The sequence below is a fragment of the Protomyctophum bolini genome, assembly GCF_963924005.1.
Source record: "Protomyctophum bolini genome assembly, chromosome: 8".
In the NCBI taxonomy this organism is placed as follows: Eukaryota; Metazoa; Chordata; class Actinopteri; order Myctophiformes; family Myctophidae; genus Protomyctophum; species Protomyctophum bolini.
In genome coordinates this window covers 8,419,431-8,437,448 of record NC_137869.1, presented here as the reverse complement: position 1 = coordinate 8,437,448, position 18,018 = coordinate 8,419,431, and the positions used below count along the sequence as shown (strand labels likewise).

The following is an 18,018-nucleotide window of genomic DNA, read 5'->3' as shown; positions in this document are numbered from 1 at the left end:
GATACACGTTTGGAGCTTGTGGATCTGCTACTGTTGATACTTTGATACACGTTTGGAGCTTGTGGATCTGCTACTGTTGATACTTTGATACACGTTTGGAGCTTGTGGATCTGCTACTGTTGATACTTTGATACACGTTTGGAGCTTGTGGATCTGCTACTGTTGATACTTTGATACACGTTTGGAGCTTGTGGATCTGCTACTGTTGATGCTTTGGTGTGACGCTGTAGTGTGATCAAGTCGGGCGTTGATTTAGGGAAACAACACAGAGAGTTAAAGTATGGAAATAAGAGGTTTCTGTCCGACAGCGACTACCTGTATGCTGTTGTTCAAGTAGGGGATTGTGTTGATGCTGGACCTGTAGCAGGCAGGGGGCGCCAGAGGGTCTCTGATGTGCCTCCAAGGCATTGCTGCTCACACGCACACACGACACGCAGAAGTGCACACACACACACACACACACACGCGCACACACACACACACACACACACACACACACACACACACACACACAGAGCAACAGGAAGGAGAGTAATAAGAAAGGAGTGGAGTGACGTCCGCCCAGCTTGTACGTCAACTGAATAAATCCTTTTAGTAATCGAATAAATGTATAAATGAATCAATATTTCTAGTTGTCTATTTGACACGTATAAATGAGCCACCAGTGTGAGTGCATGCCGACACAGTGTTCCTTTTATTATCTCACATTTATTGTGTTATAGCCTGTATAATATACAGGCTATAACACAATAAATGTACAGTGTACAGTGTATATGCTTTCTTCCAGAGCACCCATTCTGGGCGGGAACCCCTTTTGGTGTTAGCATTATGTTATGCTTTAGCTAATGAAAAATAGCAGATCTACAAGCTCATAGCTTATGAAAGGAAAAAGAGGATCTTTTACTCGCGACCAATAAAAATGTGGTCCACGACCTAAACATGGGTCCCGACCCACTGTTTGGGTCTTCTAGTCCATTGAAATGGTCTGAATGTATTTATAGTTTTATGTAAGAAAAGGTTTCAACGTGAACACGATTATGACAAAATCACTGCGATTATCTCAAATAATTGCGATTAGACGATTATTATAGCACAATTGTGACAACCCTTTCTCTCTCTCTCTCTCTCTGTCTCTCTCTCTCTCTCTCGGCGCAGGCTGGAGTGGGTGGAGATCATCGAGCCGCGCACGCGCGAGCGCATGTACGCCAACCTGCTGACGGGCGAGTGCGTGTGGGACCCGCCGCAGGGCGTGCGCATCAAGCGCACCGGCGACAACCAGTGGTGGGAGCTGTTCGACCCCAACACGGCGCGCTTCTACTACTACAACGCCTCCACGCAGCGCACCGTGTGGCACCGGCCCGCGCACTGCGACATCATCCCGCTGGCCAAGCTGCAGACGCTCAAGCAGCACACGGACGCCGCCGGGCCGCCGCCCTGCACCTCGCGGCCCTCCAGCGCCGGGCCCGGGGGAGGGGGAGGGGGCCGGGCGTCGCCCGCCGCGGCGGCGGACAACAACAGCAGCAGCCCCGGGAGGAACAGCGCGGTGAGCCGCGAGGGAAGCACGTCCTCCTCCCTGGACCAGGAGCTCAGTGACGGGAAGACGACGCAGGGAGGAGGAGGACGGGAGGAGGTGGAAAGGTAAAGGACAGTGGTGTATCCCCCCCACCCCCCAAATCGACATTTATTAGGCCATGGTCCCCCATTTAATAGCATGTCTAACTCATGGGACCCCGATTTATATTGTAAAATCACCGGTAATTTAACTCAGAGAGTGTACAATTGGAACTAAATGGATGCTAAACGGGTCCATTTGGTTCCATTTGTACACTCTCTGAGGTACAGGCCCATAAGGGTCCATTTGGTGCCAATGTGTTCGCATGGACGCCCGACAAAGCCGGATGCGCCACGGTTGATTTGAACCCACAACCTCCGTGGTGGTGAGCATGGGGACTTTGCCTCTGCGCCACCCCGAGCTCCCTAGATGGGCTATTATACTGATGAATAGGGTTGTTTTTTAAAGGAAGTGTGGTTAAAGGGATGAGAGAGATGGATGGACACAGATAGCAGAGACAGGGAGACGTGGAAATTGATTTGAAGGTCGAATGGCCCGGAATAATCTAAGCTTAAGAACTAGAACAATGTTTACTTTGAGGCAAACACTGCTGAGAATACTGATGGAGAGACAGGATGGGCTGAGAGAGAGAGATAGAGAGAGAGAGAGAGAGAGAGAGTGGAGGAGAGAATTAGACAGGAACAGCGTGAGAGTTGAATAGAGTGAAGGGGGGGAGTGGAGAAAGGTTAAAAGGTCACTGCCGTGTGCTGCTTCATTCTAGCAAACACTGAAACTATTAATTATTTTCTTAGCGATTATCCAATCCATTACCCTTTAAAATTAATTGAATAATTGTTTTTTATATACAGTATATTACCACTGACGCTTAAGGGGCGAGGTCGGGTGACGGCAGACTGCTGGGCGAGCGCTGGCGCTTTGGCATGGGGGAGGGTCAGATCAACATATGGAATGAATTCTGTACTGGCCATATATGGAGCGTGTCTTGAGTGTACAGCAGTGGCGTATCCAGGAATTACGTTTTGGACAGGCAAGATACTGTATGTTAATTGTCGTCTCCCCGCGCACAATCGTATAGCACTAAAGGTTTTCAAAGAGATATACCTGCCAGACGACCGGGATACAAAAGGCTGAAAGGCTTGCATTTACATTCCAATGGGTGATTGAGGGTCGCGCTCTACCGCAAAGGCCAATCAGCTGTCCATTTTAATAGTTCTCAGGTGACAGGTCTTGTTTTTGTCCTCTTTTTTTCTCATTGTATGGATTTTGGCCTGCAGGCAGAAATGGATTTGGACATCCTGCCCTCGCCTTATTGTATAGATACACCTCTGGGGTACAGGGTTCGATGAGGTCAGGTTTGATGAGGTTGTTTTTGAATAGCCAAAGTATGGCTAAAATCTAAAATGACACAGGTTTTAATGGGTTATGTGGTTAAGAGGGCTGTTGGAGAAAGAGATGACATGGTTCCGTTTCCTCTGGAATCAGACAGGGTGAGGTGAGGTGAGGTGGGGTGGTGATGGCCAGCAGGCTGACCCACATTGTGCCCTGAGTTGACCCACATGCAGTACAGTACCTGACCCACATTGTGCCCTGGCTCCATGCCAGAGGTAGGCCTATAGTACATGTCTGAAGGACTGCAGAGAGGGAGCTAAACTGGGCCAGCATGTGTCAGGAGATAGGGGTCATTGCCATGTTGGCTTGTTTGTGGTGGACATTTTTGTCAAAATTAAATGTCTGCCCCTGGACATCCAAAATGAGGGTTACCAGAAACACAAAGAGCTATAGCCCTGAATGGACATAACGGGTCTATAACTCTGAGAGTGTACACATGGAACCAAATGGACCCGTTATTTATTTTGATTCATTTTTTTATTATGTCTGAATTATGGTTCTGGAAGTTTCACATAACCTGAGCTTACCTGTCTGCCTGGTTTGATATCTACTGTACGCTTTAGACCTGAATTAACCCATTGATCTGACAGAGCTTCAATCCTTTCTGCTGTCTGAAGGAAAAGGGAAGGAAAAGTGTTTATTCTGTGGATATTCAAAACCAACACAATCTACAGTGTGGCAGTGAATTATTGATTTCTATGCAAGAATGCTTCATCATCATACGCACGCACGCACACACACACACACACACACACACACACACACACACACACACACACACACACACACACACACAGTCACACACACACACACACACACACACACACACACACACACACACACACACACACACACACACACAGACATACAGTGCCTTACTACATGGTATTATGTTTCCTCACGTGTCAGAAAGTTGCTGTTGGTCATGCTGAGCACATGCTGTGAGGGTGAATTGAACACCTTGTGTTATTAAAGGACGACATGTAGGACAACATGTAATGTGTCAGTCAGCTACTGCAGTGGAGAGAGTTCATCTGTCCACGCTGATGATGATGATGAATGAGCCTCTTTAACCCATTCTGACCTGAGATCAGATTCTAAAAATGTCTTCTGCATCCTGACAGTTTTCTGAAAAAGCTATGTTTCTATGTCAGTCGTTCTTCAAGCTCGGTGGCGCGCTATGAGCTTGTAGATCTGCTATTTTTCAATAGCTAAAGCATAACGTAATGCTAACACCAAAAGGTGTTTCAGATGGATAGCGACTGACGCATACCGTAGTCATTTTCAATGAGAGGCGTGCGTTTAATTTGGACGCACAGAGAAGGGGGGGGGGGGCGATAACGCAAGCGTATTTGTCACACGTGTGTTCGTTCGTGTATACGCGCCTGCCGGCGACTTTTGTACGATATACGCGTCCCCGACGCCCCTCATGAGCAGACGCGTGCGTCGCTGCTGATCCACAGGCGTCGCCCCGCTCCCCGTCTCCGTCTGTAACGACTTCATCTCTTCATACTTCCTGTGTTACCGATGATACTAATTAGCCCATTTTGAACTGAGGTCGATTAAAAAAAGGCTTCTAAATCTTAATAGTTTTCTGAAAAACCCATGTTTCTGTGTCAGTGGTGCTCAACCTTTTTCATGTCAAGGACCCCCAGAATTATCTCTGTTGGGCCACGGACCCCCATCTGAAAATATGTTGTTCCAGGGACCTCCCAGAAGCCAGTATTTCTGTCTGTCTGTCTGTCTGTCTGTCTGTCTGTCTGTCTGTCTGTCTGTCTGTCTGTCTGTCCTCCTGTGTGTCTGTCTGTCCTGAGGACACTGAACCATGTCCTCCTGTGTGTCTGTCTGTCCTGAGGACACTCTGAACCCTGTCCTCCTGTCTGTGTGTGTGTGTGTGTGTGTGTGTGTGTGTGTGTGTGTGTGTGTGTGTGTGTGTGTGTGTGTGTGTGTGTGTGTGTGTGTGTGTGTGTGTGTGTGTGTGTGTGTGTGTGTGTGTGTGTGTCTCCTGTCCTCTGTCTTCAGGACGTCTCCGTTCAGGTGGAACACGGGCACCAAGGAGCGCATGCTCATCAAGGTGACGGACCGCGAGCCCAGCTTCCTGTCCCACCAGGGCAACAACGGCTACTCCCCCTGCGACCCCCCCACGGCCCCCCCCACCCCCTCCACGGGGGGCACGGCCCCCCGCGCCCGCCGCTCCTCTGGGGGGTAAGGCAGCGGTTCCCAAACTATGGGGCAGGGGGGGAGGGGGGGCAGGGGTCCCAGGAGGAAGGGCGCAAGTGCTGACATTTTTTTACCACTGCGCTAATAGAATGGAAATAGATTGTATCCATGCGTTGTGATCAGAGTGCCGCGCTACGAGCTTGTAGACCTGCTATTTTTGTAAAAATCGTGAAAATGTATTTCACGGAGAACATTTTTGAGTGGTGCAACCACTCCCTTACGGAGCTATGTGTGTGGCTGGCTGGGTGCGTCTGAGCACGAAAACAGCATGGTTGTTTTTCACCACCTGTGCGCAACCTAACACACACACAAACGCACATATTAACTGTATATATGGTGACAGTAGAGGGACCCCCACACGGTAACTCTGTCATTTCTCAACCGTTTCGGACGCGGGGCAGCTCGCCGGAATCGCGCCATCTAACATTGTCAGATGGAGTCGGCGGCTGTACTGTATGTACTGTACATATCATTTTGGGGGTCCTTGACATGAAGAGGTTTGAGAACTGTCAGGATTTAGAAAACATTTAGAAACATCTGGTCATCTGGTCTTACCTAATCGTGTCCGTAACTAACCGTGACTAAATGTGGTGACAGGAACCAGCAGCCCGTGTGCGAGCTGGACGGCTCCGTCATCTACGCCGAGCGCCGCCAGTCGCCCTTCCTGAAGAGGGCGGAGCTCGGGGGCACGCACCTCCGGCGCTCCTCCACTGACTCCTCCTCCCAGCCGCCGTCGCCGCGCTACGCCTACGAGCCCCCGCTGTACGAGGAGCCCCCGTCGGAGTACCAGCCCCCCCCCATCTACGAGGAGCCCCCCACCGACATGCATCTGCTGGTATGCTGCGTGTCTTAGTTTAAGTCTTTGGAATAAAACTGTTTTAGTGTTTGTCTAGTTTTAGTTGACTAAATATCATACGATTTTACTAGACGACTAAATGTACAGTTGTTGTTTTTTTTGTCGACAAAAATGCAGTTTGCAGGCCTTGATGTTGTCGTAATGGCATATTTTACATTTGGTTAGCGCGACGCGTTGTGCGCTTGAATTATGAACTCTGAACAAAATTTGTGAACCTTGAACTGAACTAGTTGATGTACCATGTGAACGTTCCCAACACTGTTAACCCTGCCCTGTGCTCTGTCTCCTCCTCCTCCTCCTCCTCCACAGGGCAAGTCCCCAGGTCGTAAGCCCTCCATCCCCCTCTACCACTCCCCCAAACAGAGCCAGTCTCCCTACGGACAGCTGGTCCTGACCCGACAGAAGTGTCCTGAGAAGACCCAGACTCTGGAGTACAGTCCTGCAGGTCAGTCAGTGTGCTGTGGTAGAACTCTGGAGTACAGTCCTGCAGGTCAGTCAGTGTGCTGTGGTAGTAGTGTGGAGTACAGTCCTGCAGGTCAGTCAGTGTGCTGTGGTAGTAGTGTGCTGTGGTGTACACTACAGTAGTTCCAGACTATAGGGCTGTATTTTGCGTGTCTTAAGTACCAGGTCTTATTACCTAACTTGAGTAAACTAAAGACCTGGAGGCGTGATCAATGCCATTTGGCTATTCTGAGTGGCCAAAGAGCATTGATCACGCCTCCAGGTCTTTAGTTTACTCAAGTTAGGTAATAAGACCTGGTACTTAAGACACGCAAAATACAGCCCTATAGCTTTTGGAGATTGTGGAATAGTTGTCAGGCTACGCAAGACTATAGGCATTTAGCAGACACTCTTAATTCAGAGCATTTTACAGTAAGCATTTAGTGTTTTGTTATGTAAAATACCTTGTAGTACCTTTTCTTTGGTACTGTGAGTATGTTGATGCCAGTACTTATGTGTATCGTGTAAGTAGTAAGTACAATACAAAAGTAGGCCTTTTACTTATATAACATAGTATTTCTACATTTCTAATGTGGTATCGCTATGTTTACTTACAGGGATATGTCGCTTTAAAACACATCTGAGGTCTACTCTGGCTTCTGTGTGCACCATATATTAAATATGAACATGCCCCTTCCTGTATGAACATAAACCCATTCAACTTAAAAACTTCCATGTTAACCATATTAGACTCATTGAACAAACTCATCTCTGTTCTGGTGACATGATGGGGCCGACATTGTAATTGCTTTTTTCGCCCCCCTTTCATTTTCTAACATTAGATATTTAACCCATTCTGACCGGGAACCCATTTTGGTGTCAGCATCATGTTATGCTTTAGCTATTGAAAAATAGCAGATCTACAAGCTCATAGCGCGCCACCGAGTGGCGCGCTACGAGCTTGTAGGTCTGCTATTTTTGAATAATCGAAGAAAGACTGACATTTTTAGAATCTGATCTCAGGTCAGAATGGGTTCATCAGACCAGTGTGTGTCCAGTGGAAACCTCGTATGAATCTGATCTCAGGTCAGAATGGGTTAACAGTTCCACAGGCTTATATATACTATATTATAGTGGGTGTCTGATCGAATTAATGTCAAATACATTGAATCAAGCAACTTAAAATTCGGGTTGCACACAAAAGCCCAGAGTAGACATAAAAATTACCGCAGGAGTGTTTTTAAAGTCATCACTTAATTAGTTAATTTGCCAAGTCTACACGATTAGAGAATGTAGAAGAATCGTTATTTTGATCAACGTTTGCCTGTTATCTCTCCGAGTCCTAATGGCACCACATCAATACAGCATGAACACAATATTATAATAGCAATAAGTCTTGAGGCGAAATCTCATCAAATGCCCAATAAATAATGGATGAAAAGCGTTGAAAACCACTGAAGTAGGGCGTTAATTTAGAAAAAAAACATATAAAACACTACTTGGTACTTGTTCTTCCAGGATAAAACACTACTACTGGTGGTATAAGTTAAAACATGGAAGTTCTTTGGTTCTTCCAGGTAAGGAGTAGTACAGTAGTGTTAAAACACTACTGTACAGTAGTGTTAAAACACTACTGTACGTGCCGTGGTACGTGTTCTTCCAGGTAAGGAGTAGTGTAGAATGTAGATAACACACTAGTACTTGCTACTGCGTGAATTCCGTTTGTGTCCGAGCATAGGCATGGTAACGCCCCCGCCTGCCTGTGATTGTGATCTACAAGCTCACAACGCGTCGCGTTGTTGTGAGCTTGTAGATCGGCTATTTTCAGCAAGTGTAGAAACAGTCATTACGACGGCATCAAGGCCCGCCAAAATACATTTTAGTCGACTAGATCACCTGTAGATTTAGTCGACTAAAATCTTATGACATTTAGTCGACTAAAACTAGATAATAAAATAAAATAAAACTAGAATAAAACATTCCGGGTGACTAAAATCATGTGACTAAAACTAAATGAAAACTATTCAAAAGACAAAGACTAAAACTAAAATAGAAATTTGATGCCAAAAACAACACTGCTTGTTACTTCCAGGTAAGGAGTACTGTAGATAACACAGTAGTACTTCTTCCAGGTAAGGAGTACTGTAGATAACACAGTAGTACTTGCTCCTTCCAGGTAAGGAGTACGTGAAGCAGCTGGTCTACGTGGAGCAGTCGTCCTCCAGCCCGCGCTTCAAGACGGCGGACCGTCTGCTGCGCTACGGCACCACGACGGCCACGGCCGCGGCGGTGGCGGCGGGGGGGGGCTACGGGGGCTCGTACGGCGGCTCCTACACCCTGCAGCACAGCCAGTCCCTGATCCGAGACCCCCGCCTGCTGCTGGACTACAGCGGGGAGGGGGGCGAGGGGGGCCAGAGGCTGCTCTACGAGGTCTGTGTACCGCTGACGAACCCTCTGCCTTTGTTGTTTTAACCCATTTTGGTGTTTTAAACATTGTTATAATTTAGCTATTGAGAAATAGCAGATCTACAAGCTCATGAGCTTGTAAGTCTGCTATTTTTGAAAAATCGTGAAAATGTGGTGCAAATCCTGACAGAAAACTGACACTGTCACTGACATTTTATACATTTCGACGTCATGCCTAAATGGTTTAAGTTTGTCCAGATGTCTAATTCTTTATTCTTCCTAGGGTCATTTACTCTCTTGTTTTTATTTGGTTTTATTGGTTTTATTGGTATGCCAAACATCATTTTGTATTGTGCTTTTTTTGTGTGCTCTTTTGTGTGGGAATCGTGTGGGAATCGGCTTTATTGTCACATCACAGTTTTGTATTATATTGTACCGGTAGGTAAATCACGGGTAAATCACACCCGTGTGAAGTGAGGGCGCCCTCACTTATTATCATACATCATCTCATGAACAACTGAATTTATGTGATTGGTTGGTTAAAGTTATGTCATATTTGGCGGGCATTTTACCTAATTTCTCCTTTCATTGTCAATGGCAAAATATGAGACATGTGTTGACAAAAGCTGTATAGGTTCAAAATTAGGCGTGAACCACAGATACAGTATTTAAAGCATGTATTGAATTGCCATGGAATTAACCCTGTTGCAAACATGCTGTACGAACAAACCTTTTCCCCTTATCCTTTTCTCTACCAGGACTCCATGTCGTGGACGTCGACCACGCAGCACCGCTCCCTCTCCTCGTCCGCTGGCGGCGGGACCGGAGGGCCCATGATGGGGAGCTTCTCCCCCGAGGGGAACCGCAAGCGTAAGAGCCGCAAGCCGTCGCTGCCGCCGGAGCTGGGCCGCTGTGGGGCCGGGGGAGGGGATGGCGGCGAGCAGCGGGAGATGGGCAGCAGCGGCACGCTGCCCGAGGCCATGCTGGCACAGGCCCGGCTGGCATGGGAGGCACAGCAGGTAATGACCTGGGCTCATCACTGTGTCCGTGGCAAATACTTTTTTTAATCGATTTTCTCCAGGTTGTCTTCAGAATATTGAAGCACTGAGAAAACTGTTGCGCCTTTCTTCGTCCTTTTTTCCAAACTTGACTACGGTAGCGGTGGTCTCAAAAACATAAGGGAAACTTTGACAGAAAAAGACTCGCTCACCGTATAGAACGTTTCGGTCCTAAGACCTTCGTCAGTGCATATAGCACTGACGAAGGTCTGAGGACCGAAACGTTTGCTTTTTAATTGCACTTTGAGCACAGAGCACTTTATGAGCATGATAAATATATTTTCTTAAGTCTCAGTCTAAGGAGTTTTACTTCTATTTTCTATATGGTGAGCGAGTGTTTTTCTGTCAAAGTTTGTCTTCAGAATATGTCATGTATGACGTTCTCAAGTGTTTTATTTGCAAGTACCCTTTTAACTCTGAGAGTGTACAAATGGAGCCAAATGAGTCCATTTGATTTCATTTGTACAATGTAGATCAGCTATTTCCCATTTGTACAATGTAGATCAGCTATTTCCCATTTGTACAATGTAGATCAGCTATTTCCGCAATTCTTTACCTATTTCTTAAGTTTAAAATCAATTAATATTTCAGTAATTCCTCAATTTCTTTGTATATTTGAGTTATTTGTCATATCTGCCCTGTGCATTTCTAAGTTTTTTTAAGTTTAAAATTAATTAAAATTTCAGTAATTCCTCAATGTCTTTGTATATTTCAGTTATTTGTCATATTTGCCCCATGTGCATTTCTATTTATTCAGAGGCAAACAGAAATGTATTTTGTTCTAACGTTCAAAGCCCCTAAAACAATTTTTTGGCGCGCTACGAGCTTGTATGTCTGCTATTTTTGAAAAATCGAAGAACGACTGACATTAGAAGACATTTTTAGAATTTGATCTCAGGTCAGAATGGAAAACTGTCAGGATGTAGTCGAAGAATTTTTTTTTAATCTGATCTCAGGTCAGAATGGGTTAATAAATGGTAAAATATAATGGTCCGTCTGTCCGTCCCGTCAGGTGATGAAGCAGCGCAGCAGCTGGGACTCGGGCCAGGGGGGTGGCGGCGGCGGCGGCAGCTCCAAGGACGGCTACGAGAGCGACGGCGCCGTGCCCCTCCCCCTGCCGGGCCCCGTGGTCAGGGCCTTCAGCGAGGACGAGGCCCTCCACGCCGCCCAGAGCCTGCTGGACGGAGGAGGACACCACCACTGGAAACGCTCCACCTTCGACCGCCTGGGCTTCCCCCAGGCCCTGCTGGAGAAGAGCCTGTCTGTGCAGACCAACCTGGCCTCTCCGGAGCCCTACCTCCACCCCTCACAGGTAAACACCCTACCTCCACCCCTCACAGGTACACACCCTACCTCCACCCCTCACAGGTACACACCCTATACCTCCACCCCTCACAGGTACACACCCTACCTCCACCCCTCACAGGTACACACCCTACCTCCACCCCTCACAGGTACACACCCTACCTCCACCCCTCACAGGTACACACCCTACCTCCACCCCTCACAGGTAAACACCCTACCTCCACCCCTCACAGGTACACACCCTACCTCCACCCCTCACAGGTACACACCCTACCTCCACCCCTCACAGGTACACACCCTACCTCCACCCCTCACAGGTACACACCCTACCTCCACCCCTCACAGGTACACACCCTACCTCCACCCCTCACAGGTACACACCCTACCTCCACCCCTCACAGGTAAACACCCTACCTCCACCCCTCACAGGTAAACACCCTACCTCCACCCCTCACAGGTAAACACCTTACCTCCACCCCTCACAGGTACACACCCTACCTCCACCCCTCACAGGTACACACCCTACCTCCACCCCTCACAGGTACACACCCTACCTCCACCCCTCACAGGTAAACACCCTACCTCCACCCCTCACAGGTAAACACCTTACCTCCACCCCTCACAGGTAAACACCCTACCTCCACCCCTCACAGGTAAACACCTTACCTCCACCCCTCACAGGTAAACACCCTACCTCCACCCCTCACAGGTAAACACCCTACCTCCACCCCTCACAGGTAAACACCCTACCTCCACCCCTCACAGGTAAACACCCTACCTCCACCCCTCACAGGTAAACACCTTACCTCCACCCCTCACAGGTAAACACCCTACCTCCACCCCTCACAGGTAAACACCCTACCTCCACCCCTCACAGGTAAACACCCTACCTCCACCCCTCACAGGTAAACACCCTACCTCCACCCCTCACAGGTAAACACCCTACCTCCACCCCTCACAGGTACAATTTACAATTTAGGCCTTTAGCAGACGCTCTTAATCCAGAGCGATTTACATTAAGCAGTAACAAAAAGCATGGCATACATCACATATATAAAAGTAGTTGTCATGAAACATTCGTAAGCTAAGAACGTAACAGTGGAGTATCTATGTAAACTATACATACTATACTATATTATATATTATACATGTGTACTATAAAATGCTATGGCTACATAAAATGCTATTCTAGTGCTGTCTACGTAACATGCTATAAGTCTGTTTAAAAAATATTATCTAAGTCTACATAAAGTGCTATCTAAGGGCTATTGCTACGGGCCATAGCACAAACACCTTACCTCCACCCCTCACAGGTAAAGTGCACTTGCGCATGCACATACGTACAGTACATACAGTATACAGTACAGTGCTTATTAGCAGCGGGCCCTGGTGCAGGCTGTTTGGGCCCCCAGATAGCCTCCACCCCCCCATTTATCAGTACAAGTGGTAAGCCAAGGCCTAACTCACATCGTGTCCATCTTCATGATTAATGTTGTCTTTCACCTGCATGCGACGTCACCTCACAGTCAAAGTGTGCATAGCTGTTGTTTGCTTAGTGTTGTGTTGCCACCTTCACCTCTCTCGTTTTGAGAGTGTCTGTGGCTCTTTTAACTCGTAAATATACGTCTTGTTTTGAATGTTCACAACTCATCTGTAGCGGCGACCGCAGTGCCAAAACGTCACAGCAACACCGGAGCGATCTAACGCTCTGAACAAACACTACATCCAGATATAAGGCTCTGAGCAAACACTACATCCAGATATAAGGCTCTGAGCAAACACTACATCCAGATATAAGGCTCGGAGCAAACACTACATCCAGATATGGGGACTAGGTTGGCGGAGGGTGTGTAGAGCCCAGGATCACATTAGATCATTGACACAGGGGTGGAAAATGGGTTACAAAATCGTGGGATAAAAATTATAAAGAAAAAAAAAAGACAGACAAGCTTGATATGGGGTCCAATAAGCGACCGCAGTGCCAAAACTTCACAGCAACACCGGAGTGATCTAACGCTCTGAGCAAACACTACATCCAGATATAACGCTCTGAACAAACACTACATCCAGATATAAGGCTCTGAACAAACACTACATCCAGATATAAGGCTCTGAGCAAACACTACATCCAGCGATCTAACGCTCTGAACAAACACTACATCCAGATATAAGGCTCGGAACAAACACTGCATCCAGCCAGTAGCTCTTATCTTTCCGCCGAGCACAGTGACGGGCCCTTCACAATAAAGTGTCTCCACTTTACTCCCAATGATTTAGCGCTGATTATTATTGCCAGGAAATGTAGTCTTAGTCGCGGTAACTCAACGGCGTGTATGTTTGTGGGAGAGGGAGCCCGAGAGAGAGAGACAGAGAGACACAGAGAGAGACAGAGACAGAGAGGGCGAGCCACTGAGAAACCCTGTCACGTCCCAGGCCCTGGGGGACTTCCAGAGGGTTGGCATCACCCGACCTGAGGGAGGCGGGTGGATTAGGTCAGGGAGGTAGTGAGAGGCCGGGTTCTTGAGGGCCTTGGAGGTGGTGATTAGTATTTAAATCTATTCTGTGCTTGGCCTGGAGCCAGTGGGAGGTCACAGAGGACCGGTGTGAGCTGGTCCCTGGATGGATGGATGGGGTTGTGGTGGTCCCATGGATGGATGTTTTGAACATACTGTAGTTTCTTGAGAAATGAATGAATGAATGAATGAATGAATGAATGAATGGATGGATGGATGGATGTGCCGTAACTCGTACAGGCACTCAGCAAGGTTAAATAAACACATCACAAAAAGATTAAAGCTGATAGAATAAGCATGAGAGGCTTTAAAAAGGTGCCACTGGGAATAATAATAATCCTTTGTTAAATAACAAAGGGTATAAAACCATCAGTCCAGTTCACAGGCCTATAGCAGCTGGCCGTGGAGTTAAAGAGCCTAAACGCTGTCGGGACAAAAGTGTTCTTGCAACAATGACAAAGAAAATAATAACGGGCTGCACACAGCTAGACTGGATGCTCACAGCTAGACTGGACGCTCACAGCTAGACTGGATGCTCACAGCTAGACTGGACGCTCACAGCTAGACTGGACGCTCACAGCTAGACTGGATGCTCACAGCTAGACTGGATGCTCACAGCTAGGCTAGACTGGACGCTCACAGCTAGACTGGATGCTCACAGCTAGACTGGATGCTCACAGCTAGACTGGACGCTCACAGCTAGACTGGACGCTCACAGCTAGACTGGATGCTCACAGCTAGACTGGACGCTCACAGCTAGACTGGACGCTCACAGCTAGACTGGATGCACACAGCTAGACTGGATGCTCACAGCTAGACTGGACGCTCACAGCTAGACTGGATGCTCACAGCTAGGCTAGACTGGACGCTCACAGCTAGACTGGATGCTCACAGCTAGACTGGATGCTCACAGCTAGACTGGACGCTCACAGCTAGACTGGACGCTCACAGCTAGACTGGACGCTCACAGCTAGACTGGACGCTCACAGCTAGACTGGATGCTCACAGCTAGACTGCATGGATGCTCACAGCTAGACTGGACGCTCACATGGCTGGCAGTGTGGTTCCACGTTAGCAGAGCCTGCTGTGCTGTGAGAGATACTCCCAATGACAGCAGCCACGTCATGTGTGAAGGTGTCAGACAGACAGACAGACAGACAAGGGGTAGGTAGCCTCACAAAAAACATGCAGTATTCCTGGTCTCTAAACTGCCTCCCCCTGGCCAGCCGGGGCGCCTGATGGAGGGGAAAGGAACTGGTTGGAATAACGTGTTCCTTCCACACGCTACGTCCAACCAGGGAAACTCCCCCCTGTCAGGTGTAAAGGAGCAACTTGGACACTCAGGCATGAAGGAAGCATGAGTTCAAGTCCGTTGCTCTCCCCTTGTCCCCCATATATGGGGACTAGGTTGGTGGAGGGTGTGTAGAGCCCAGGATCACATTAGATAATTGACACAGGGGTGAAAAATGGGTTACAAAATCGTGGGATAAAAATTATAAAGAAAAAAAAAAAGACAGACAAGCTTGATATGGGGTCCAATAAGCTGTCTTCTTGACATGATGATTGATCCTTGCTTGTTTGCTGGTGGCTGACTAGATAAGATGAGTGTTTGAACAAGTGTTGGAACATCTCTCCCTCTTGTCTCTCTTATCTGAGTTCATCAGAGGAAATGGAAAAGTGCTAAGCAATGCCAAAACTGTGCTCAGCGCTATTTTGCAGCTATACACGCTTGCGCGCACACACACAGTCATATTATTAATTATCTTCTTTCATAAAAGAGATAACCACAGGCATTTACACTTTGACTACAAAACCCTGCTTTTGTCATCATCCCCTCTCTCTCTCTCTCTCTCTCTCTCTCTCTCTCTCTCTCTCTCTCAATTTCAATTCAATTCAAAGGAGCTTTATTGTCATGAGAAAACGTACGTTTACATTGCCAAAGCAGAAGTGGAACAAGACAATCAAAACAGAACAATGTATTTACAAATAAATATTGGATATAAATAGGAATTAAATAAAGGTGTAAACAGAGCTGTGTTATATTAGCACTGGGTAATACTATCTTGTGAAACTATAAAAAGCATCTCTCTCTGTCTCTCTCTCTGTCTCTCTCTCTGTCTCTCTCTCTGTCTCTCTCTCAGTCAGAGGACCTAGGTGCGTGCGCCCAGTTCGAGGCCAGCAGGAACGCCCGCAACATGATGCCCAGTGCCAGCTGCGGCGTCTTCCCAGAGTTCACCCTGAGGAAGCCCTCGTCGGAGACGGACATCGAGAACTGGGCGTCCAAACACTTCAACAAACACACGCAGGTACACAGGGACGTGCCCACCAGGTCCACCACACACACCTCGCTCGTCTGACAGACAGCTTGTCTGTCTGTCTCACCTCGCTCTCCCACCACCACACACACCTCGCTCTCCCACATACCAGGTACACAGGGACGTGTCCACCGTCCACCACACACACCTCGCTCTCCCACCACCACACACACCTCGCTCTCCCACATACCAGGTACACAGGGACGTGTCCACCGTCCACCACACACACCTCTCTCTCCCACAGGCCTGGTTTAGGTTCTGTGAGCGCAGCAGGAGCAGTGCTTTGCAGATCATCTTCAATGCCACGATTTAATCATTAATCGTAAAAAAAAAAAATGGTGTGACAGTTAAAACCCTCTTATTGCCCTTGACGTTATTGACGTAGTGAATTAATCAATCCCCCACTGCCGTTGACGTTATTGACGTAATTGTTTTATTCCCTATAATCTTTGTTTTAAATAAAGTAGCAACTTTTAGCAAGTTTGGCTAACAGCCGATGTCCTCTACCTAAAACCGGCCGAAATCACGCTTGCGGTCTTTATTTGCACAGCTACCCCACGGAGTGACAGGAAAAACACAGACAATGGACATAGTGTATTATTGGCTGATCAATAGTCTTTTTCAAGAATCAAATGAATTTACAAAATAGTGAAAAGACAGGAGACAGAGGAGAACAGACTCCTCGGTCAGCCTACAAAAATGAACAAGCACAACTCCCTATTCTTGCTATCTAGTTGAGTAAGAGATAAAGTTTAGAGGCGCGCAAAGAATCATCTTCTGCCCTGGACAAAGAAGCATTCATACTTTTAACACCTCGTCCTGGCGTGCTCATAGCAAGGGGCACGAGCGAACACGTCCGTGGATAGTGGACACGCATCTGTCCAGCGTGAACGCGTAAAGGGTTCTTTAAGTTCATTTCTGACCAAGGTCAACAGCGTGAACGCGTTAAGGGTTTCTTCAGTTCGTTTCTGGGTTACTACAGTTCATTACTCGACTCTGCTGCTATAGGAGAAACACAATATACAGCGACTGCAATAATGTAATGAATGCATACTAAAAACACTGTTTCATGACTCATGAGTATAATACATGTGGGGTCAGAACACGTCATTTAAAACAGTATTACAGTAACACAAACGGAGGTGAAAGTCATGCGTTTTATGTCACACGAGCATAACATAATTATGTCCTCGTTACTGAGACGCTCGGGGGTGGAGATCTTTGGGGCCAGATTGGGGCGTCACTGGTTCGCCACTCACCACAGTTATCTGTACTCTCTGTTAAACCCGTTCAAACTGAGAAAGCATCCGTCATGTCAGATTGTAACGTTGGCTGTTCAAAAACAGCAGATGTACACAAGCTCTCAGATCATGTACGAGCAGTCCAGTGCTCCAGATAGTCTCCTGAAGTGGCCAGGAGGTATTCTATGTCTTCTGACCTCTCTCTCTCTCCCTCTCTCAGGGTCTGTTCAGGAGGAAGGTCTCCATAGCCAACATGCTGGCGTGGAGCAGCGAGCCCATCAAGAAGCCCATGATCGTGACGTCGGACCGCAACGTGAAGCGGGAGGCCGTGGAGGTCTTCAAGCTCATCCAGACCTACATGGGGGACCGGCGGTCCAAGGCCGACCCGGTCCAGGTGGCCCTGGAGGTCTGTGGAACAAACTAACTACTGTACAACTACTGTGGTCCTTCGTTAGTAGAACGCTGTGGAAAAACGAACTACTGTCCAACTACTGTGGTCCTTCGTCACTAGAACGCTGTGGAAAAACTAACTACTGTCCAACTACTGTGGTCCTTCGTTACTAGAACGGGCAGCAGGGGGTCTTAAACGCAAACAAAAGGACCCCCAATTTGCCACAGAATTAGGCATTCCCCCTCCCCCCCCCCCCCATAACTCTGAGAGTGTAGCCTGGCCACTATTTAATTTAGAGTATATGATCCTC

The 18,018-nt window shown here is 47.6% G+C and overlaps 1 protein-coding gene across 1 annotated transcript in view; it reads left to right on the top strand.

Moving 5' to 3' along the window:
- The window catches only part of arhgap39 (Rho GTPase activating protein 39), a gene marked incomplete at its 3' end in the record, with an annotated part of 131,975 nt that overhangs the window by 93,632 nt on the left and 20,325 nt on the right, over positions 1–18,018 (top strand). The window contains exons 2-10 of the mRNA XM_080770406.1: positions 1,156–1,638; positions 4,985–5,167; positions 5,780–6,017; positions 6,348–6,483; positions 8,656–8,909; positions 9,644–9,904; positions 10,956–11,255; positions 15,903–16,067; positions 17,538–17,723. Coding sequence (XP_080626532.1) covers positions 1,156–1,638; positions 4,985–5,167; positions 5,780–6,017; positions 6,348–6,483; positions 8,656–8,909; positions 9,644–9,904; positions 10,956–11,255; positions 15,903–16,067; positions 17,538–17,723 — 2,206 coding nt within the window. The remainder of the gene's footprint in view (positions 1–1,155; positions 1,639–4,984; positions 5,168–5,779; positions 6,018–6,347; positions 6,484–8,655; positions 8,910–9,643; positions 9,905–10,955; positions 11,256–15,902; positions 16,068–17,537; positions 17,724–18,018) is intronic.